The sequence below is a fragment of the Notechis scutatus genome, chromosome 3 (genome assembly GCF_049901735.1).
Source record: "Notechis scutatus isolate UNSWTSFEM ecotype Mainland chromosome 3, rNotScu1.2, whole genome shotgun sequence".
In the NCBI taxonomy this organism is placed as follows: Eukaryota; Metazoa; Chordata; class Lepidosauria; order Squamata; family Elapidae; genus Notechis; species Notechis scutatus.
Window position 1 is genome coordinate 94793593 of NC_142011.1, and position 25529 is coordinate 94819121.

Below are 25529 nucleotides of genomic sequence, written 5' to 3' on the forward strand. Positions count from 1 at the left end.
GAGCTCTTCTTTAGTTCTCATAGTTTTTTTTTTATCCAAACACTATTGAGCAAGAACCTCATATGAATTCCATGTGTATCTGTATAGAACTTATTGTGTTATATGCTAACTGGCTGAAAAAATACACGCAAAAGGAATGCGCACGTGGGCTCAAGAGCCATATTAAGTATAAAAGCATATGGATATGTACATATTCATTCACATGCAAATGTTAGTCTCTCTTCCATTCATACTTCACCTAAACTTTCCAATTCAGTGTTTCAACTTTCACTTTATCCATCCTGACCTCCCATTGCGTCCTTTCTTCTTTTCCCAGCTTTCTGATAAACCCCTTGAAAAACAGATTGTTTTTAAATATACTACAGACACTTATTTATAACATACATTCTTGCGTATACTATCTTAACTTAGGCTATATAACATTAGTTCTGACCCTGAGCTGGTTTAGAGATAGACACAACTCATAAGCTGCAGTATGGTGATTTTATAAAAGCATTGTCATTACCATTTAGTTGAATCATTTCTGGCTCATGATAAACTACAGCATTAGTGAAATCTCTTCTGGCAGGAGAAAAAACACATGGTTCTAAGTTTGGTAGCACAGAATAAATGGGGTTACACTCAAGAGATAAGCTAAATTTGAAAACTAAAGAAAGTTGTTGTAACTCTATTGAACAATATCTATTCATCTTTATCTGAGACATCCAAATAAGTAGTATGATGGTGGCAAGAAATCTACAGAAAAAGAATCTCATAAACCACTTACTGTAAAATAATTAAAGCTTATTTATGTCAAGAGGCCTTGGGAAAAAAAAGAGAGCATAAACCAATTTGCATTAGCACTTACCAGCCTCCCCTGCTTTCATTTCAATTAACAGATCAGCAGGTGTACTTTGCAGTTAAAAAGATAAGCTATCAAGGAAGAACATGATTTTTTTGGCTGACCTGCAGAAACCAGAGCTTGCCTGCTGATTGGGTTTGTACCTCTCTTTACCAATTTCTGAAGTGTTAAATTAACTGTTCTTCTCTGTCAATGCAGGTCTCGGCCTTGAAAAATCAACTGAAGAAGCAGTCCACAGCCACTGGTGATGGAGTATCCAGGGCGTTCCTCAGAGCTCAGGTGGCCTTGTTTGGTTCCTACAGAGATGCACTAAGATACAAACCTGTAAGCTATCATTTATCATTCAGGGATCTATTTTCTAATTCTAAAGAATGTTTGCACATTTGAATTTTATCTATCTCACTGCAGTTAGAAAACTCTCATGTTGAGCCATGTTATTTTTGGAAAGCAATATACAGTGATCAGATGAAGAAGAAATTTATTTAATTTTAATTATATCATGCCTTTATTATTTTTATAAATGACTTAAGTAAATGACTTAGGAGTATTAGCTATGTTGGCCAACTTGACTCATTTATAAATGGTCCTCCTCCTATTTCCCCCACGATAACCCTCTCTGAGAGTGAGTGTCACCCACCAGGTTTTCATACCTAAGGCCAGAGTAGAACTCATGGTGTCCCAGTTTCTAGTTTAGTGTCTTAATCACTAAACCAAACTGACTCTAAAAACACAAAATGCTTAATTTGCTCTTCATTTGTCTCATTTCTAATATCAGTGGGTAAATCACTTGAAGAGTGATATCAGATTTTGGTTCTCAGGTTGCAGTAATGAAGTTCATGTAGTCAGAATTATGTCAATGAATAAGCCAGAATTATTCCTAATATACTGTATATAATTCACTTATTTAGCTCCCAGCTCTTGGTTATTTTTTTATTTTTTATATTTTTTATTATTTTTTATTTTATTCATACAGCAACTGATTTAGTTTTTTAATCAAGTGGGTAAATAATCTATATTTACATGCACATGCACAGTACAAATATGAATCATTCTTTAAAATTATACATAAATACAGCGATTAAAGGCTCTTTTAGTTCAATAAATATAAGCTGTCCTGAAATTTATATATTTACCACCGAATTATCTTCATTTACTGTACTATCTTTCAGTAAAATGGTGCTTTTGAAGTTGACTGTGTGATGACATTGTTACTTCATAATTCAACACAGGACAAAAATTACAGTAATATCAAAGAAATGGTGGAATAGAATCATTAAAGAAAGGATGCAAAAGTAGGGACAGAATGAAATGTGAATGGCAAAAATTAAAATATTTTTTTATTTATTTTAAATAATTAAATAGAATTGTTAAATTGTCCTGCAGTGAATTATCCCATGGCAAGTTGGCCATGGTGAGTTGACTGTGGCGAGTTGGTCACAGCGAGTTGGCTGTGGCAAGTTGTCCCATTCCCTCTACACAAACATGATTGTATTTTAAAAGTATGTTAATTATGTATATTACAAATATATTTCCAATGTATGTAACCTTTTAACCCACCTTGCAAAACTTACAGCCTTTTGAGTTTGGTTGTTAAAGTTTCTAAAGACTCTTTAAGATTTCCTTAACCCAGTTTCTCTTAATCTAAAGATTTAGATTATATTCTTGCATCATATCCTTGGATTATATACTATAGGACATTAAACAACTGAAAGAAGATGGTATTCTTTTTGGCTTTGAAATTTCTCCAATTTTTCAAACTATAATTGCCAAGCCTTAGTATTATTTAAACAAAACTCTTGTTATTTTTTTTCCGAGTTAAGTGGTGGGTGGTTTTCACCCTTGCAGAGGTTCCAGTATCTTTTGTATGGCTTTATCTTTCTCTTGGCTAGGTTTCTGAAATGCTGCCAGATTTTTTAAAGTGAAGTATAAATCAAGTTAGTTGTTTATGTTCTTTATAATCTTTTAATGATATGGTTTTTGAGAAAGGTGATTTGTTTAGTGTATTACAGTATTTTTCTTCTTCCTGCTTTATCATGAAGAATTACATATTTATCGCACATAATTTTTCCCTTCCCAAAATATTTCACATAAGCAACTGGGTTTTAACTGCTCTTGTTTTCTTGATAAGTTTTGTACATAATAAATGTGGACATACTTTTGCCATCATTTTTCGTCCACTAACTTTAACCTAAAGATCAGGACTGTCATGAATAAGATTGGAAGAACTCATTAAAGCAGAGACTTTAAAAATGAGAAGTGTGATATATATTTTCCAACTATTTTGCCTTACTGGAAGATTCTCAGAGAACACCTCTTTTCCTTCCCCATCTTCTGTGACTGGCAGAAAATCTTCCTAGTCAGACAGAGGTTTTCATTATCCTGGAATTAAATTTCTGTTAAAAGTTATTCTTGTAGCAAAAGAACAATTGAAAATGTTTTGCTGCATTGTCCATAAAGACTCTTAGTGTGTTTTACAGTTTAAGTAAATTGCAAGGTCATTCAAATCCATTCTAAATACAGCTATTATAAGTTGACTAATATGACTGTGTTTCTTTGAATATGGGCAAATTCTGTTTTACTATTTGTAAAATTTGCTGTAATTATATTTTTTAAATTCCTTTTTTTTTGGTATATTTTAAACTTTTGCTTTTAATGGAACTCTGGCCAGTGAGCACAAAGTTTGTACTGTCCGTGATAGTGTAAAATGACCTTTAAATATCTTATTGCATTCCACTTAAATTCAACTTTTGTAAAACACCCTTAAAGAATACCAGTTGCAACAGTTTGACTATGTTAGTCAAAGACCAAAACTCCTAAGTAACCTAATTAATAAACAATTTATTGTAAACCATGTTCTAATTGTGAACGAAAAGAACCATAATACACAATGTTATCTTTTTAAAGTCAAGATATCTACTGAGCCAGCTTTGCATTTGCTTTTAGAATAATTATAGGATTTAGCTTATTTTATGCTCATGATAATGATTTATTCTGAGCTCGTGTGTCAAAAGTTATTTACAATTATATTAAGCAGCTAATTTAAAATGTGGATGAAGCTTAAAAGGAATGTGTCCTGCTGTGCCCACTAGCCCATGAAAAGGAGATGGGGATGTACAGAGTTCTGTAATAACTGTAATCAAGCGGACAGATATATTGTCTGGCCAAAAAGGAAAAAATCAATCTGATATTAAAAATACTAGTAGTCAGCTCTTAATAGACCTTGATCAAAAATATACTTTGAGGGTATGTTGGGAATAATGTTGGTGTTCTAAAGAACCATGAAGCTTTGTTTTCCCAGGCCTTGGGCTAAGATAATTGGAGCCCCCTCCACTGGATGTTTTGGGGTATCTTCTTGGATTGAAGTTGCTGTCTAACAATAACTGGGGATAAAATAAGCTGTGCCTTCAAGAGCTCTGCAACTTCCCTTGCTCAAGTAATTTCAAATGACTTTTAGTTCTGTATTTGAGATGTTAGACATGTTAGAGGAAAAGGAATGAACTCTTTGCAAAGGTAAACTTTAAATTTTTGAATTGGCTTGATGTGATTACATTGAAAACTAATAGAGTAGTTGGTCATTTGTTGGTCATTTTTCTGAAAAAGATTATTGACATAAAACAGGCAGTTACAGGAGGTGATTATGTTATGTGTCAGAAACACCATAATTGGATCTTTTCTTTTCCAAAGGAGGTGAATCCCCGAATCTATTTCTAAGTGTAGGTGTTACGTAGCAATATCCCAAGATGATACAATAGTTTCAAGGCCCGTGCAATTTTGCTGGTTCACAAATGCAAAAAGAATCTGAGTGTTAAGAGGCAGGGAATGAGTTGTGATCTATTGAATTCCTATCCCTGGCAATGTAAGGTATCCAGAGACCCAATTGTTTCCCTCTCTCTTGTATTTACTTGCATTTCTGATTCCAAAAGCTGCATATCAAATCAAAATGATTTGTTGTTATCAGTAATCCAAGCAGACCATAAAAGGTCAACTTGATTATGAAATAGCTAATCCTAATCAGATTTCTGATCCTTAGCAACTTTTGTACAGACACTCCTAGAATAATCTTCTTTGATTTGCATTTTAGCACGAGGCTCAAGAATTAAGAAAATATCCACCAAGGAGTAGGAAGGACACAGTGTGGAAGACCCATATAATAGCATTTCTTCTTTTTCATGTACTGTAGTGCCAAAAAATTTGAGACTAATGTAGACTAAAAGTCAATGTATGTAACAAGTCCAGTGTGTTTGGGGAAAGTGCATTGAGAAATGATTTGATGGTTACAGTATGACAAATTGCCATTATATTAGTAGCATGTAAATGTTTGTATATAATCTTGGCTTTTTTCTTGGAGATGTCTATGGAACACAAGAAAGGAGAACAGTAGTCTTTAAATATAGGACCTTATGCAAGTGCCTAACATGTAACAACTTGAAGTTACTTTTAAATGTTTAAGTTACAGCTGGTTTTAGTCTCCCTCCTCTCAAACAGATCTCCATGTAGAGTCAGTGAATTACTTGAGTTTCTGGGAAATTGAAGTAATATAGTTCCCAATGATGGAAGGTTAATACGATTTATAGGAGGTACTAGATATGTACTAGTAACTAGCCTGTTTCAAAGTAGTTCAAAGAAGCTTCTTTCTTAAAATTATCCATGTTATCTATTAATTTCCCATCCAATCCACCAGAGTCTGAGGTAGTACTTACTTTATGTTTGAAATTTCAGGGGTTGTATAAACATTATAGGCATGAAATACTCCTGTCTTTCCTTTTAGTTCCAGAAAGTTTCATTCAATTCTTTTCATGAAGAATTGTAGCAAATCATATGTACTGTAGCAATATACATCAGCTATTAACAATCTATAATCAATACATATTTACTGCAGAAGGTGATAGATACATAAAACCCTAAAGTATTCAGAATTATCCTTGACGTTTAATAGTTTGGAATGAAAGAATATTATTTTTAATACATAAGCACAAACAGGAAGACTCAGTTTTTAATTCTAGTCTTATTGAAACTGAATAGAGGATTGTCATGAATTTGTTTCAGGTTGACTGGTACAAGAGTATTCTGATTGTTTTTATTCAAATTATTATAGCAGTGGTAGTAACTTAAAGTCTTGATGGGGAGGACTTCAAATATATAATTTTACATTTGTAGTGTTAGAAATTCATTTTGAACAAACCTTTAAGCTTTGCTTCTATTCTTATTGCGGTGTGGTTTCTTTCTGGCATTTGGGCATCCAACTAAAACATTTTAGCCTTATTTAACCCCATTTTTAACCCATGAATGATACACAGTTTTATTTAACTTTGTGACTTAAAAATAAATAAATCTTAACTGGATTCTTTTGAAAGTATTTACTATAGTATTATAAATTATAAATAAATTATTTGGGGAATATTCAATGTTTCTGAATAATTAAATTAGCTAAATGTGAATGCATCCATCAGAGAATTAAACAGACATGAGGGTTTCATGGAAAATCCATAGCTAATTTGCATAATCAAAATTTGAATAATCCATTCTGGATTATTGGGCATACTATATTTTATTACAGAATCACAAGAAAAAAACGCTTAGTAGAGACCCATTGGATCACATAGGGCAACTCTTGTGGCTAAGAAAATGTCCTTTTATTTTATTTCTTTAGTTTTCAGTATTTCTGATATATTTCCCAAACCAAAAAAACAAGGTCCTTCACTTGCAGAAAAGATGAAATTTTAATTAAAGTAACAGAATTTTTTTTGAATAATTAAAATGGATGTTAATTATTTCTAATCTGTTTTGTGCCCATGATTAGCTATTGATTGTCTGTTTTTTTTCTGAGCATACTTTAGGCATGACATTTTAAAAATTTAGATTTTACAAAATAATTTATTTTGGGCATTTGGTTTTCCTTACATTTAAAACATAGTTGTATTCTGTCTATGCATCATAGGGAATTTATTTTTAGTATGAAAAATAAGTTACGTTTACCAGGATATTGATTGCAAATACTGCTATATGCAAAATAATTGGTGTATTGCAATGAAATGTTAAATAGAACTGTTTATAAAAATGTATATTTCTTATCTTTTTCAAATTTAGGGAGAACCTATCATTTTCTGTGAGGAAAGCTTTATCAAGCATCGTTCCAGTTCTACTAAATATTTTCTGGAAACTGCAGTGAATCTCCAACTTTTTAAACAGGTATTTCTGAGATTTTGATCTAATATTATTCCAATGCATGTAGTATATGCATATTCAGGGACAGAGAAATGCTACAACAATCATCAGTAGCAGTTTCTGAATTTTGATTGGAATACTGAAAGATTTTTATGATCTGAGAAGAAACTAGAATATAGCTAGGATAAATTCTTGTACATTTCTATTATAATCCCAAAAGGTTCTTTCTAGTGACAACTCTTTGAGATAATAAGAAATAAACGTGCTTCAATTAAAGGGTCTTGGGTTTTTTCCAATATATGTAACTGTATTTCTATTTGGAATCATTGCTACCCTCCTGTGAGCATCCAAAATCTGTCTTGGCAGATTTTCTAATCCTCTAGAACAGATCTGGCAGGTGTATGGGAAAGTATTAATAAATGGTTCTGATATAGGTACAAATTTAAGCCCTTATTCAATGAATAGCTGTTTATATACAGTCCTGCAAGCTACTCCTACTGCAATTTGACAGATCGAATCCCACCAGGCTCAAGGTTGACTCAGCCTTCCATCCTTCCGAGGTGGGTAAAGTGTGGACCCAAATTGTTGGGGGCAATAGGCTGACCCTCTGTAAACTGCTTTGAGGGGGCTGTAAACCACTACAAAGCGGTATATAAGTCTAAGTGCTATTGCTATATATAAAAAGTTTTGGATAAATATATACATTTAATTTGATTATCGCTAATAAAAATGAGCCAATTTTCAAATGTCTGCTAGCTTCCAAATCCTCTCTTAAACTACTCTCTTCAGGACTAGGAAATTTGCTGTGTGAGATGGTATGATGCAAACATATGTGGAGAACAGAAGAAAGAGTCTGCTCCCAGCTCCTTGGTGCTCATACTTGTCATGGATAATATTTTGGCATTATTTAAGAGGCTTTCTTATGGATGAGCACATTGCTGTTAGGGTAATAAAATAAAATAAAGTAATTAATTAAATTAAATTAAATAAAAAACAGTATTTTATCTCATAGAGTTGACTTTGACTTTCTTTAAAATTGAATACTTTTAACATCTCCCTGCAAATGGCCTGCATTCCATCATGCTTGAAAGCATGATTTGTCCCACTCCCAAAGAAAACAGCAATTAACTGCCTAAATGACTACAGATCTATTGCATTAACCTCTGTAATGATGAAATGCTTCGAGAGATTGGCTCTCCAACACTTGAGGACATGCCTCCCACCGACTTTGGTAAATATCAGTTTGCCTATAGGGGAAATAGATCGACAGAGGATGCCATAGCTTCTGCTTTACATCTGTGGTGAGCCATATGGAGAAACCCAGAAACTATTGCAGGATGCTTTTCATTGACTATAGCTTGGCCTTCAATACCATTCTGCTGAGCATCCTTATCGAAAACCTGACTGACTTGGATTTTCCCTCTTACATCTGCGACTGGATCAAGGACTTTCTTTTTCTTTTTTTTATAAAGAATTTTTATTTTTAAAAACAAACATACACATACAAAACATAAAAACATAAAACCATCTTCCATTTTATATACATACAGTGTGTCAGTTGGTTGCAAATCTTTTTTGCTATCCTTTTGTAGTCATTTACTCACAATTTATATCAGTTTTCACATTGTCGAACTAACATATGCTTATATATTTATCAGTTATTAATCATTCATGACTAAACTATTTATTCCATCATTTTATACGAGATGTTCCAAGTTTTATCTTCAAATTTATGTTATACTTTCAACCAGTGGTTATATATGCCTATATTATGTTTTATATCAATCTATTAAATTTCTATCACAAAATTATTTAGTCTATTACATTACCATGCCTTTTTATCCAACCATTGATAAAACAATGGATCAAGGACTTTCTGAGGGACCAGCCACAAACAGTGAGAGCTGGGTCTGTCATATTCACCCTCCTGAAGCTTAGCACTGTGTGCTCAGTCCCTTCCTGTACTCACTGTACACACATGATTGTGTATCATCTAACTCATCTACTGTGATCATTAAGTTCATAGATGACACCACCATATTGGGTCTTATTACAGGTGGAGATGAAACAGCATATAGGGGAGGTTAAAAATTATCCACCTGGTGCTTACAAAACAACCTGCACCTGAACATCAGCAAGACAAAGGAGATGGTGTTAAACTTCAGGAAGAAGAGAGGAACCTGCCCCACTTTACTTGAGTAAAAGGGGCTTGAATAGTTATTCTTCTCAATTCCTGGGAGTGCTCCCAAAATCAACCAGGAAAATCAAGGCACAGGCCAGGCAGGCAGAAAGGGACACTGTGGATCCATTTCCTCAGGGCTTGTGGGAAAAAAAGAGGGTGAAAATTTACCTCTTAAGCCATGAAGAGCGTCTCATTCCATTACAGTGTGTTATACGCCGATAAATACGGTATATATGTCTATATTATGTTTTATATCAATCTATTAAACTTCTATCACAAAATTATCTAGTCTATTACATTACCATGCCTTTTTATCCAACCATTGATAAAACAATGGATCAAGGACTTTCTGAGGGACCAGCCACAAACAGTGAGAGCTGGGTCTGTCATATTCACCCTCCTGAAGCTTAGCACTGTGTATGCTCAGTCCCTACTCTGTACTCACTCTGTACACACATGATTGTATCATCTAACTCATCTATTGTGATCATTAAGTTCATAGATGACACCACCATATTGGGTCTTATTACAGGTGGAGATGAAACAGCATAGGGGGAGGTTAAAAAATTATCCACCTGGTGCTTACAAAACAACCTGCACCTGAACATCAGCAAGACAAAGGAGATGGTGTTAAACTTCAGGAAGAAGAGAGAGGAACCTGCCCCACTTTACTTCGAGGGGGCTGTGTGGAAAGAGTTTCCTCCTTTAAATTCCTGGGAGTCTACCTCAGCGAAAATCTCACCTGGAAAATCAACACAATCCAGGTGGCCAGAAAGGCACAACAGAGACTCCATTTCCTCAGGGTCTTGTGAAAAAAACAGAGTGGAACAACAACTGTTGATCATGGGTGATTTTCAAACATTTTTTAAAAACTTAATCTGTCTCTAGTTCAGATGTTATGAGGAACCTTTATTCTTTAGAAGTAGGTGCTTTCTTACCTCTTCCTTGTAGTTGTAACAGAGGAAAGGAAAGGGTGAAAGTGCAGTGTTTTCGGAACTATTTTGTCTGATGAATCTCAAAAGCTAGAACTCAAATTGTGTGTCTGGAATTGAGAAAAAAATTCTTAGTTTTGAACTGTCTTGATATAAACAGGATTTAGAAGGGCTACTTCAATTGTAGGTATTTGCTGCCGCATGCCATTGATTGATGCCAGAAGATTAGTTTCTCTGCTAGCCTGTTAGAAATCATTGTTGGATGAAGAGAGAACAAAATGATACAAATAGGAACAGTCCTAAAAGCTTATTCTAAGCATTGGCTAAACACTGCAGTCCAAGCTCCAGCACAAAATAGAAAACATTTCTTTTGATTAACCTTTTTGAGGGGGGGAGGGCATACACCATATTTAATTAATCTTCTGACTCTCTTTGAAGATATAGTGCAAAACAGATAAGTGAAATTCACAAGATGCTAGGTAACTTTCATTTTTAAAAAAGTGTGTGTTCTTGGAATTTAATGGTTGGTATAAAGATTTATGGCAGTAGAAGTGAAAAGTACAGTTTCTAATAAGAAAGAATAGAAATAGTATTATTCTGCAATAGGGAAAGAAATATGTTTTGAAACTATTTTATGCCCCTTTAGTATTTTATATAATTCCTCCTCTTTCTCTTCCACATCCCAGCTGCATCTGATCCAAGACCTGTTTGTAATTAGGCACTTTTCAAGGTTACTTAAATCATAAGAGATTTGAATTTAAAGTGTTGCTTTAGGTTCAGTGGCAAATACTGTTTTTTTAAACAGAAAAGAAGTTCAAAGAGAGAGACAGATGGATGGATGGTATATGTGAAACAGCAGCAGGGCAGACATTTGCATTGTAATTCTGAAACACTTGTTTTGGAAAGTAACATCTTTGTAACCATATAAACAGGAAGCAAAAGCAGTGTGTAAAAAGTACACACTACATATTACACCATAGATTTCTAACATTTCTAACATACACACAGCATTGGTGATGTCCACTTAGACCAGTTAGTTGAATATAAAAAGCCTCAAATAGAATTGGTTGATAATTGAAATGAAGTATTGCACACAAATATGTATTTCATTAGTTTCAGCCATTTTTGAATGACTCGCCATATATATGTATGTAATTTCTCTAAGGCCTTAAACGTATATACTTTTAATAATAGCTATTTTGGATAAGTACAAAACTAAGCTGATCAATCTCCTTCACTTAATGCCATTAATAAGGAATATATAATTTAATAACCTAAGAAAAAGGTTAACTATTTAAACTTTGGGAAATGTGTTTTACTGAAGTTGCTGATGGTATAATAATACTTATGTGCATGGCTGCATACTGCTAAGTCTAAGAACAGAAAATGTTTTTTTTCTGGAAGGAAAGAAAACTGTTTTATCTGATTTGAAATAGAAAACATGATGTGTGTATGAAAAATGGATGAAATCCTTACCCAGTATATACTGTTAAGAGCAGAACATTGACCAAGTTTTTGCACCTCTATTCAATTTTTATAAGCCCCTGTGCTACTGAATTGTTCAAGATAAAATAATCGAAGCAGTTCCAGTCTGGTTAAAACTAAAATATGACCTGATTTGAAACATACATTTATTTTATTATTAATAACTCCTTTATTATTTAGACAATGCTCTGAATTGCTAATAGGACATATTTGTGTTTTGTATACAATACCCAGTAAATAGGTATAATGTTGAAGCAGATGTACAAAATCTATATTACTTAAGGTGAAGAAAAAAATAGGGGGATGGGGCAAGACTATTGTTCATTTAGTTTGTCATTCTTCCTGGTGAAATCTGACAAATCCACCAAACACAATTAATGATGCATCTATTAATTTTTCATGAATTTCCAATTTGTATTAACATTTTGTGTGTATAAGATTAGACCCAAAACAAATATCTCCTTTCAGTTCATGCTTAACACTCTGTTATCTTACATTCATAAATCATGTGCTTCGTATGAGAGCAAAGAATGATTTCTTAACTCTCCCTGGATAGATAATGCTTTGTGGCTCAAAGAATGTTTTCTGCACAGTGGTGGTTAAAGGTGCTTTATCTCATTCTTGCTGTGAAATAATCCAGTGATCCCTTACCGCGGTCTGACCATGAACCATCCCATTTGGAAAAAGGCCAGGTTAAGGCTGAGGGGCGGGTGGAGGGAGAAGAATGTTAGCTAAGAAGAAGAGGAAATAATCAGTGATAGCATGTCTTTCGCTGCTACTGCTGAGTCTGCCTTTATCTAGTCCTCTTCAAAATGTATTCATGGAACAGTTTGTTTCATGTCATCAGTCTATCCATTGACAAGCATCAGATTTTCACTGACAGGCCTGTTTGGATAATCTGTGATAGCATATGACAGTCAGCCAAATAATTAATTTTTATTGGCTCCTGTGTACCATTTCAGTTAGCAGCGATTTGGTATTCATGTTGGAAAATGTGCAATCAGTCAAACAATTTCTTTGTTTATCTCATATTTTGGCTACCTAATCCTGGCAAAGAAGTATTACCTCACAAGTACCCTAAAAATGCCCGTACTTTTGGAGGGTTGAGAAAGATTGTTTTTAGGTTTATGAAAATGTAATGCAAATTGAGAGTTTTTACAATACATTGTTATTGCATTGAGAATTATACTCAGATTCTAATTGTCAATAATTTAACGCTGGGAGTTTTGACAACGTGTCATGATTCTTTTCAGATTATGTATAGCCAGGTTCAGAGATCTTGGTGGATGGAGAATTAGACACTTCCTTTTTTTTCTAAGATCCTTTTTTTTAGCACTAACTTTTTGGGGTGAGATTTAAATTGGCAAACTATGATAAATGTTAACTTCTGTTAATTGAAATCATTGTTTAAAATTATTAGCAGTAACCATTGGTTTTAATTTTATAGTGATTAATTATAAAGTGAAAAAAGAATTTTATTGTGAGAGGAAAGACATGCACATAGATCTTGTATTCTTGTCCTCTTAATAAATGGGAGGGATTAAAAATAATTTTTGGACCCTTCATCATTTAGTAAACATTTACTTTTTCAGTGCATATAAATAGATAGGACTTCATAAACATTTTATAAAAGTGAAGCTCTATAAAATCCAGTATTTGTATATTTGTTATATAACTTATATATTTATCCTATATTATGAGCTAATCCTTATCTTAGAACATAGAATAATAAAGCTTGAAGGACTTCTAGTTGGGCAGGAGATTGTATACCATTCCAGACAAATGGTGTTCAGGGTCTTCTTGAAAATTTCCAATGAGCGCCCACAAGTTCTGTAGGCAAAACGGTTCATGGATAAATTTGTCTCACTGTCAGGAAATTAGTCCTTAGTTCTAGATTGGATCTCTCTTTAATGATCTTCCACTCTTTACCACTCCCCACCCCAAAGGTTCTGGCTTTTTAACCAGAGGAAATGCTCTTAGGTGCTTTAGATAATAAATTGACCCCCTTTTTTTCTGTGACAGCCCCCCAAGCATTGGAAGATAGCTATCACCCCTAGTCCTTTTTGTTAGACTAAACATACTTAATTCCCTTAATAATTCATCATATGGTTTAGCCTCCAGACCCCTTATCATCTTTGTTGCTCTTCTCTACACTCTTTCTAGGATTTCAACATTTTTTGTATCATGATCACAGAATTGGATGCAATTTTCTAGGTGCGGTCTCAATATAAAGCATTACTGTTACTTAATGTAATATTCTTATTTGAATATCAATTTATCAGGTCATAGTTCTGCTTTCCTCATTAAATAAATTAAGATAATTTTATAGAAATTATAGCTAAATGTTATGAAGTTCCTATGAACGCTTCCCTCCATATCCTTATGTCTCTCTGTCCCATGAAATTTTAATTTTTTAAAAGATTATTTTAAGACCAAGTTTCAGTGAAGAAAAAAATGATGGGTGACTGTAATCCAGTACCATGTGTAGAAGGTTAAGTCTTCTGACAAATGAACCTTTGGGAAGTATAGAGGAGATTAAAAAATAAAACAATCTCCCCAGTTCCTTCTGTTTGGGGATTAGTTGTGCCCATTGTATTAGTCCTTTATGCTCACAAGGTTCTAAATATATCTGTCAGGCCAAAAAAGCTGCCATCTACTATATAAATTCTCAGGCAACAAATTGTACAAAATTTATGAACTGGATTTATATCAGTGTAATTAGAGACTTTCCTTTAAAAAAGTGTTTGAATTAAATTTCTGTAGAATATGGTTGATACAAATGACAAACATTAACTTCTTTGACCTATTTGTACAGTATAAAATGGTATTTGTGCATTTCTTCCACTTTTGCATTCCATACATGCTTGGAATTCTTCTAATCTAAGTAATAAGGACATTAAGGTTTTTGCTTTGTAAAAAGTACTGAGTGGGTGAAAGAAGTTATTTTTACTCTGCTATCCTTTTCATTGAAAGTATGAAGTTTGTTAACACTTAAGAAAGTTTCAAGCGCAATTCGTTGTTATAATTACAGCACTGCTTGTATCTAGCAACTAAGATTTAAGAGAGCTTGTATGAATTGGTATATAACCATAGTATGAAAGTTAGGAGTTATTTAAAGAAAGTAGTTTTCTTTCTAACCAATATTAAGTAGGCTAGAATTGTATGTTCTTTGGAGAAATTCAAACAGTGAATTTAGAATAATTCAGTGGTTTAACGGGAAAATAGAGATTTTAGACATTGATTTCAAGCTGACAAATTTGAATTTCTTTAATATGATTTGCTTTTACAAAATATATTTAGAATGTAAATATATCAAATATGGCACCATATAATTGCTGTTTCCTTGTTTAAGATTATCATACTGCAATCAGATTAGGCTCATATATCCCATAGGTGGACATTTTTTTTCTTAACATACTTTAACATTTTAAAATGTGTCCCACACTTTAAAATGAATATAGATATCGGAGTTAAAGCAAATTAGATACCAGTTTGAAGGGAAAATATTTGAGTATCATGCCTTTAAAATATGAAGATAATAAATGTTATATTCCAATTTGAGATTAATTAAAATGCAATCAGTGTCAAAATATTTTGCTATGGAATCATTCTGTTATATTTTCATGGTGATTGTGATTCCCCCCCCCCAAAAAAAAACACCTTATTTTGTGAATTCTGATTCAAAAACTACTACAAGTATTAAGTTTCAAATCATCGTTCCCTCTTCCCAAATTCAGCTTTAAAAGCTACAAAGAATAAAAGTAATAGTGAAGGGTGGATGGACAGGTGATTATGTAATGAAATGGAAGTAGATGTGACCTCTCTAAATTTCTAGCACTTTGTAGAGAAGCTAGTAAAATTACATTTTATACACTTTTCTTAACAGTTATTACAGCTTTGATACATACTTTATTGCAGTTTATTGAAGGTCGACTTGCAAAGCTAAACGCAGGAAAAGGATTCTCCGATATATTTGAAGAAGAAATCTCATCAGGAAGTGGAGGTAGATAAACACTTTTTTACTTCTTGACTACAGGTAGGTTTTGATTAGGACAGCTAATGAATCCCATGAAATGGTGACATTATTCAAATTTGCACTATTTGAAGTAATATTTCCATAGAAAATATGGTAATTGGTTCCAGCTCAAAGGAAATAGGCAATGAATTTTTATATATATTTTAAATATGAATTATTTCAGTAAAGGATAAAAAGAATATACTTGTAATTTAAATGTATGGTTAATACAAAGTCACAGAGTACTTATAGAAAGCAATTTTTTTTAAAAAGTCTACCAGAAATTCAAGCATACCAACATCTCATCCTTATTTTAATGTTGCTAGGGCCTCATTCATATATTGTAATTCAGTTACACCAAATTTTCACTCTAGGGTAATAACAAGGCTCTTATTTTTAAAACTTTCCCTATTTTCTTCTGACAGAACTTTACTTTTGTCCATTTTGCACACATGAAGAATAGCAGCATCTATTTTTATTTTTTATTTATTTATTTGATTTGCCAATTGTTTACAAGATAATAAGTATAAGTGTATACATAGTTGTGAATACATGAAATGGGTACATATAAGAAAAATAAAAGAAGAATAAGAGAAACAATAGGACAGGGACGGTAGGCACGTTGGTGCGCTTAAGCACGCCCCCTACAGACCTCTTAGGAAAGGGGTGAGGTCAATAGTAGACAATCTAAGGTTAAAGTTTTTGGGGTTTGGGGAAGAAACTACAGAGTCGGGTAGAGTATTCCAGACATTGACCACTCTATTGCTGAAGTCATATTTCCTGCAATCAAGTTTGATGCGGTTAACATTGAGTTTGTTATCTATTGTGTGCTCTTGTGTTGTTATGGTTGAAGCTGAAGTATTCATTGACAGGTAGGACATTGCAATGTATGATTTTATATACCATGCTTAAATCAGACCGAAGACGGCGTAATTCAAGGTTTTCTAGTTCTAGAATTTCAAGTCTGGTGGCATAAGGTATTCTACAACGAGTAGAGGAGTGGAGAACTCTTCTTGTGAAATATTTCTGGACTTTCTCAATTGTGCTAATATCAGATACGTAATGTGGGTTCCAGACTGATGAACTGTATTCGAGTATTGGTCTAGCAAATGTTTTGTATGCTCTGGTTAGTAGTGTGATATTACCAGAGAAAAGCTACATAGGATTAGGTTAACAACTCTTAATGCCTTTTTGGCTATGTAGTTGCAGTGGGCTCTAGCACTTAGATCATTAGAGGTGAGTATTCCAAGGTCCTTTACAGAGCTTGGGTCATCAACAAGATCTTGACTATTCAGCTTGTATTTTATTTTCTGATTTTTTTTGCCAATATGTAAGACAGAGCATTTATTTGTTGAGATTTGAAGTTGCCATTTGTTTGACCATTCTGATACATAGTCGAGATCTTTTTGTAGGGTAGCAGTATTGTCTGTGGTATTGAACAGCTTTACATCATCAGCGAAAAGAACGCAATTGTTCTTAATATGATCACAGAGTCATTTATGTAGAGTATGAAGAGAGTTGGTCCTAGAACACTGCCTTGGGGGACATCACTATTGACAGGTACAGAATTTGATAGGACGCTCCCGATTTTGACCATTTGTTGTCTGTTTGCCAGGAATGCTTCTATCCAGTTATTCAGTTGTCCAGAGATACCATAGGATTTTATTTTTAGGAGTAGTTTGTCGTGTACCACTGAATCAAAGGCTTTACAGAAGTCTATGTAGATTGCGTCTATTGCTTTGCCCTGGTCGAGTTGTGTCGTCCATATGTTTTTGCAGTGTAAGAGTTGCAGATTACAGGATAGTTTTTTTCTGAAACCAAATTGTTTATTGGAGAGTAGGTTGTTTGTCTCTAAGTGGAGGATGATGGATTGGTTAATAATTGATTCCATGACTTTACAGGTGACGCAGCATAAGGAGATTGGTCTGTAATTTTCAACTAGGCTTGGGTCTCCCTTTTTGAAGATGGGGATGCCTGTGGCTTGTGACCATAGGTTAGGCAAGGAGCTGGTCCTGAAGGATTTTTCAAAGATTATGCTTAGAGGTTTGGCTATGGCGGTGGATAGCTTTTTTAAGAAGTAGGCACATATTCCATCCGGTCCAATAGAGAGAGATGGTTTTAGATTGCGTAGTGCTTTTTCTAAAACCCCAAACACAACTGCATATGTAATAGCTTAAATTATGCTTGCACTAGCCTTTCATTAAGTGAATTTTGGGTTAAACACAATTTACAGTTCTCACTAAATCAAATATCACATTATTCAAACTCACACTAATCACAACCTACCTGTTCTTTCATTTTTCCTGTATTAATTGAAATAGTAAAAAATGACAATACTTTTTAAATTGGTTTTTAGCATTGTGCTGCCCGTGGGTACTTTTTGATTAAATAATTGAAATAGAAATACTATTCAGATTCCATGTTGCTAAAAATCCAAAAACATTTTAAAAAAATCTTGATTGACATTTTAGATGCTTTTATATAGGAGATGAACAAAAGTTTATATAAAATACGTGTTATATATGATCGTATTGATATTTTACCAAACAATTGTTTGTATTTTTATTTCAAATAATTGTAGTTTTCAACATATATAGAAGTTAAAGCAACTAATGTGATACTTGAGTAGTTAGAATGAAAAAATAATAATGAATAAAATACTCACTATTCTTATGGATGAGCGGTGAAATTAGTCTGTGATTGTAATAACGTTTTACCTATATGCCTGATAATTAATGCCAATTCTCTTAATACCAAAAACCACAATTGAGGCTTGATCTCTTTATTGAATTAAGTGTTTTAAAATTTTTATATCTCTTTAATTGTACTTCTGTGTGTTCGATATGTGTTCCTGTGAAGGTTTATAACTTCAGCTTCATAGGATATCATAAACATTATTAGGGCAAATTGATAGAATTGAATATAATGGTTAATTAAAAATGACAGGCAGAAAGACTCTTCAGACTTACTTGTTCATCTTCCTTTTCTCAAAATTACATGTTCAGTTTTTATGCAAGTATCTGCAGTTTTAAATGAAAATGCTTTAGTAATTGTACATAAGAACCAGTTTTCTACAGTGATTAAGGCACCAGACTTGAGTTCTAACTTCACTTTAGGTACAAAGTCAGCTGGAAGACTTTGGGCTAATCACTCAACCTTAGGACGAAAGAAATAGCTAACCATTTCCAAAAATATTACCCAGAAAACATGCAGGAGCTTGTCAAGATTGATTTGAATACACATCCATACATCCATATACATACACATCATGATATTCTCTTTTGGATGAACAATGTTAGGATTAGGGTACTTTTATCAATACCAGCAATATGAATTGGATAATTCCTCCAAAGCCAGAAGGAATATTAAAATGTTTCCACCTCCAGGACCTGCTAGAATAGCCAACTTTTAATGGCTTTCCTAAAAACCAATCAGGAAGGGTTTGTTTAAATTTCCAGAGGACATCTGTTCCATAAAAGTGGGTAGTCATTGAGAACATCAGTTTTATTATTCTTTTTTTTTTAAATAAAGTTTTATTTGGGTTTTCACACACAAAATACAAGTAAAACATCTTTTTTGAAAATAGCATGGTCCCGGGTTGAACTTCTTTATACAGACACAAAACTCAATTTCATGCTCCTTTTTGTATTCTATTCCATATTTTATACTATTTTACATTTTCTATATAGTTTTTCCCCTCTTTTAATTTTCTCAATTTTATTTTGATTATCTCATCTCAATTCAAATCATTATATTTATACTTTTGTCTGTTCTGTTTCAATTTCATATTATCTTTTCTCATTAAACAAATTTTCTCCTGTAGTTACTAATTGGAGTATGACACCTTTATATCTTTTAATTACATCCATTCAACTCTTATTTAAACTTCAATATATACCTTACGTTTATGACCTTCAATATAATACATAATACATAACTTCCAATCGAATTCTGCTTGGTACATTCTTATAATACACACTATATTCTTTAAAAAAAAAAGAAAGATTGTAAATATATGTAATTATAAACCCTCATTCCATTCCAGTTCAGTTCTATCATTAATAATCATTAAAACCATAACATCTTTAACACTTCTTTTCAATTAAATATTATACTTCCTTAAAAACACATGTAATCTCCATAATTAATTTTTCCCTTATTTCTCTTCACATATGTTTTATAAATCATTAAATATACCTTTTGTTACATTTATTTATTGACAAGCATTCCATTGAATTACAATAGCTATTTTATCAGACATTTTAATCATACATTGTTTCATATTTTCTAAAATTATTTCTGCTTCTAATATAACCATACTATCTTATGTACCTTTGCAAAATCCCCTTTTCCATTAAGTTTTCACCCATTATCTCTAAATAGACCCTGTTTCTCTATATTTTGCTTCTGTCCTTTATAACTTCTTTTCCTTTCTTTCTTCCCTCTCATCTTCTCTCTCCCCTTTTTACCCCCTTGTCTCTCTAGTTCTAATTCTCTCTTCTGCATTTCCCTCTTCGGTTGCTTTTTGATTTTATACTTATTTTTCACTCTTTTTTTTTTTTTTGGAGTTGTTTTTCCCAATCTTAAACTTTCCATTCTCTTTCTCCCCTTTCTTTTTCCCCCCCATCTAAGATTACTTGTTCATTAAAGATGGCTTCTTCTTTGTCGCAATCTTCTTGTTCTGCAGGCATTTCTTGTTGTTTCTCATAATTCCAAATCTCAATTTCTAAAAACTGACATACGAAGCCAAAAGAACCTCTCCATTCTTGTGCATCTTCTTTGTAATTTTTAAGTTCCATTTTCAGTTCTTCTAAAAGTGGAGCCATTTTAAACAGTTTTAAACAACCACCCGATTGATTTTAGTCATTCAAAACAATAACCAAGAATTCAGAAATCATCAAGTAATCCAGATAGTCCTGAGTTATATCTTCTTATTTCTTTTTTGACTTTCTCTTCCTGGGGTTTTTGTTGCGATATTTCAGTTAGAATGTATCTTTTTGAAGTCTTGTTGAGATTTTGCTGTAAGTTCTTTTTTAATTCCAGGCAGTCTCCTCCCTTCCAGATCCTGCCCTTTTATTCTTCCTCTCTCCTTTCCTGTTTTCAAAAGCTTTTGATTATCCAGAAATCTTTATTATCCCTTTGACTTTTTATTTTCAGCATTAAATGCCTATTGATGTCAAAGTGGATTTGTTTCCAATTTCTTGCTTAAGTCTCTTAGCTGTCAGTATAGGAAAAGGAGAAAACCAAATCTTTTCCCTTTTCTCTCTCCTTTGCAGCTTAAAAATCTTCTTAGAGAACAATGTTATTGTTTTTTAACAGTTTCAATTCCAGGGTACCTTATTTGATGCTTTTGCTGTTTGACCCGGTCAACCAAAACTTTCTCTTCTTATCTTCCTCCTGCACATTCTTTTCCGGTCGAGTTTTTCTTTGTGGTGGCCATTTCTGACCACCACTGCAACCGCCTTCGGGAAAGGGAGTAATGGCCAGCTGGGGAGGAGAGATGCGGCTCTCCTCAACCCTGCTGGCAGTCTCCCCCCTCTTCACCACCTCTACGGGGTGGCTTAGACCCGAAACCAGCCAGCTCGGGGCGCTCCAGCGGCGAGCACTGATCGAAGCCTCGCAGAGACAAGGTTTCGGTCTGTCGCTGAAGAAGCTCAAACCAGAAGTCCTCTTCAGTTTTATGATTCTTGAAGATGCCAATCAGTGGTGGGATTCAATTTTTTTACTAACGGTTCTATGTGGGTGGCTTGGTGGGCGTGGCAGGGGAAGGATACTATAAAATCTCCCATTAGAAGTGGTGGTATTTGCTGGTTCTCCAAACTACTTGAAATTTCTGCTACCGGTTCTCGAGAACTGGCCAGAACCTGCTGAATACCACCTTTGATGCCAATCCCTGCAAAGGGAGCCCGCTGTACCAGGTCTTATTGGGAAACAGATAGAATTGGTTGTCCTTCAGATACCCAAGTCTTGAGGTACGAAAGGCTTTAAAGGTAAGAATTCACACTTTGAATTGTCAGCACCCAGACTAGCTTTTCAGTGTAATGGAACAAATCAAAGTGCTAAAAGAAGCCATTGGCTAGGAATTTATAGCAACTATCATTTCTCATACTATTTTTAAATGAATAATGGTTTTAAAACTAAACCCACTTGTTCTGCTAAATTTTAAATTTATTTGCATGCAAAATAAATAGCAGTGCTACCTTTTATGGAATCCAATTTCCCCTGACCATTATGAATAATTTATTAGTGTAATACTATTGAACGCACATTGATTTGCTCTTCTCCCCCCTTGCAAAATGTTGTTCAACTGTAAGACTGTAGAAAGTGTAGTATTATACAATACCCTGATATAATACATATATATTTGTGCATATATGTATTTTTTTCAATCCCTAAATAACCTTCAGGTGTTGCGAGTGCTTCATCACTGGAGGTTCTTAGAAAGAGATTGGACAATCACTTGTATAGGAATTGTATAGGATCTCCTATTTGAGCAGGGGCTGGACTAGAAGACCTCCAAAGTTCCTTCCAGCTGTATTCTGATTCTGATTCTAATTCTAAATTTACCATATTTTTAAAATTCTGTTCATATCAGCAACAGATTTTGTCAGAGAAAATAATATAATCTGATGTTCTTTGAAGATAAGAGCTGTAAAACTCTATTCATTGTGAATGTGAATTTCATGTACAGTGAAGATTATGCATAAAAGTATAGCAAAAATGGTTCTAATCTTTGTTTCCCTTTAATTTATATTTTTAAAGGAAATTTAAGAACATACCATCAGTGGATGCATACTGTGAAGGTATGACAGCATGTCAGGAGACTGGAGTAAATCTTGCAGTGCAAAAAGTGTTACCATGTGATTGTAATCTTATTTAAAAACATGCAGAAAGATTGCTCAGAATTTGTGCAATATATACAAGTGTATACATGCAGACCAGTGCAAATGTCTCATACAAAGTACCCATTTATACAATCAGAACATTATGAAAGACAATTTCCTGGTGGATTGTGCCCTACATGAGTACATTAGAGTATACTGATAAATGTGTCAGCCATAGAAATGATGTATTGTAAACTCTGGGTGGTAGTAGACAAACCTAGACGAAAGGCAGCTGTAGAAATCTTCAAAGTGGCATATTCAGGGTCATGCTAAGAGTTGTAATTTAAATTAACCAGAGGTGTAGATTTTCCTTTAGAAACTAAGTATGTTATTTAAATTTAGAATTAAACTGTTTTTTCTGTACATCAGAATCTCTGTGTTTATGTGTGTATACGTATATTGTATTTCAGAAAGGAGGAGCCTTGATCAACACAGCAGTGAACAAAGCTACTCCAGCTGTGAAAACAGCATACCAATATGTAAGAGCTATTCTTTTCCTGCTGCATTTTTGCAGATTTATATTTATTTTATTTATTTGATTTGTCAATCGCTTACATAATAGGTATAAGTATAAACATGAGTAAGAATACAGGAAATAGGTACGAATAAATGGGGACAATAGGACAGGGACAGTAGGCACAATGGTGCACTTATGCACGCCCCTTACAGACCTCTTAGGAATGGGGTGAGGTCAATAGTAGATAGTTTGAGGTTAAAGGAGTGGGGGTTAGAGGATTAACAACAGAGTCAGGTAGTGCATTCTAGGCATTGACCACTCTTTTGCTGAAGTCGTACTTTTTGCAATCAAGTTTGAAGCGGTTTACATTGAGTTTGTATCTTTGTGTGCTCTTGTTGTTGTGGTTGAAACTGAAGTAGTCATTGACTGGTAGGACATTGTAGCAGATAATTTTGTGTGCTACGCTTAAATCCAGCTGTAGGCAGTGTAGTTCAAGGTTGTCCAAGCCCAAAATCTCAAGCCTGGTGATATAAGGTATTCTGTTGTGAGCAGAGGAGTTTAGTACTCTTCTCGTGAAATACTTCCGGACTCTCTCAATTGTATTAATGTCCGATATACAGTGCAGATTCCAGATGATGAGCTGTATTCGAGTATTGTTTTGTATGCTCTAGTCAGCAGTTCAATATTTCCGGAGAAGCTTCGTAAGATTAGATTTCCAACTCTTAGTGCCTTTTTGGCAATGCTGTTACAGTGAGCTCTGGCGCTTAGGTCATTTGATATGAGAACTCCAAGGTCCTTGACAGAGTGAGGATCATCAACGAGGTCATATCCTCCTAGTTTGTATTTGGTATACTGATTTTTTTTTACCAATGTGTTGGACAGAGCATTTGTTGGTCAAGATTTGGAGTTGCCAATTGTTTGACCATTCAGACACATAATCAATGTCGCTCTGAAGGACAGTAGCATTGCTGGTGGTGTTGAATAGTTTTACATCATCCACAAAGAGGATGCAGTTGCTTATAATTTGATTGCAAAGGTCATTTATATAAAGAGTGTGGGTCCTAGAACACTGCCTTGGGGGACACGCTGTTAACTGGAGCAGGGTTTGGTATAGCACTCCCTATTTTTACTATTTGTTGCCTGTTTGACAGGAACGCAGTAATCCACTTATGAAGGGATCCGGAAATGCCGTAAGAGTTTAGTTTTAACAGTAGTTTGTCATGTACCGCTGAATCAAAGGCTTTGCAGAAGTCTATGTAAATTGCGTCTTTAGCTTTACCCTGGTTAAGTAGAGTAGTCCATATGTTTTTGCAGTGTAGGATTTGAAGATTGCAGGACAATTTTTTCCTGAAACCAAATTGTTTTTTGGAGGGTAGGTTATTTGACTCTAAATGGAGGGTTAATGATTGATCCCATGACTTTGCACGTGATACAACACAGTGAGATTGGTCTGCAGTTTTCAACCAGGCTGGGGTCACTTTTTTTGAAGATGACTGTAGCAAAGGACCATAGGTTTGGTAAGGAGCTGGTTCTGAATGATATCGCATATATAATGCTTAAAAGTTCCGCTATGGCAGAGGAGAGCTTTTTTAAGAAGTATGCACATAATTCATCGGTCCTCAACCTACAACCCCAATTGAGCCCTATATTTCCATTGCTAAGCAAGACAGTAAATGAGTTTTGCCTCATTTTATGATCTTGTCACAATTGTTAAGTGAATTGGGCTTTCCTATTGCTTATCAGAAGATCACAAAAGGTTGCAACCATTATAAATGCAAGTTACCAAGTATCCAAATTTTGATCATGTGACCATGAGGATACTGCAATGGTCATAAGTGTGAAAATGGTTATGAGTCGCATTTTTCAGTGCCTATTGTAACTTCAAATGGTCACTAAATGAATGGTTGTAAGTTGAAGACTACCTTTATTCCCTTTTTTTTCAAGATGCTACAGAATATTTGCTAACTCTACATTATACTAATATGTTGTTTGCTTTAACCATAATTTGAACAATTTATAGTAGCCTAGTTTACACATAACATGAATTTATAACCATAACAATTGTTATAACCATAACAATCCTCAATGAAGAGTTTAAGTCACTGAAAGCCAAAATCAGACACATGAAGTTTAGTGAGAGTGATGTCAATCTACTCATTATGTCATATACTTGTTTGCAGAACCCCCCATACAGTGACTGAATCTAGAGGTGAAACTCCTTCAGTTCTCCAGTTCTTTGTGCTAAGATTCTCCCCTCTTCTGCTTAGGAGTTGTTGCAGCAGACAGCAGCAGTAGTAGTAATATAAATAGTAGTAGTATTTTTATTTGGTGTTTATACTCGAGCTTCTTGCAAAGAAAACTACAGAAAATAACAATACAATAACACTAAAATAATAATATTTTAACAATTAAAATTATCTCAAAACATCCAGCACTACCATAATTTTTGCCAGTATCAAATTCTGGTTTAAAGCCTCCATTTTGAAAAGAGAAGCATTTTATAGGCTTTTTTAAACTTAAGACATCTGACTCATAAGTAGTGGTTCAAGGGGAAGTTGAGTCCAAAGA

At 33.9% G+C, this 25529-nt stretch overlaps 1 protein-coding gene across 3 annotated transcripts in view; it reads left to right on the top strand.

Annotated features, from left to right (window-relative positions):
• DENND1B (DENN domain containing 1B) overlaps window positions 1–25529 on the top strand; it is a 213437-nt gene that overhangs the window by 166606 nt on the left and 21302 nt on the right. For all 3 annotated transcript variants that reach the window (XM_026671732.2, XM_087960788.1, XM_087960789.1), the window contains 5 exons: window positions 1040–1165; window positions 6929–7030; window positions 15524–15608; window positions 22383–22423; window positions 22915–22983. In XM_026671732.2, the coding sequence (XP_026527517.1) occupies window positions 1040–1165; window positions 6929–7030; window positions 15524–15608; window positions 22383–22423; window positions 22915–22983 (423 nt within the window). The remainder of the gene's footprint in view (window positions 1–1039; window positions 1166–6928; window positions 7031–15523; window positions 15609–22382; window positions 22424–22914; window positions 22984–25529) is intronic.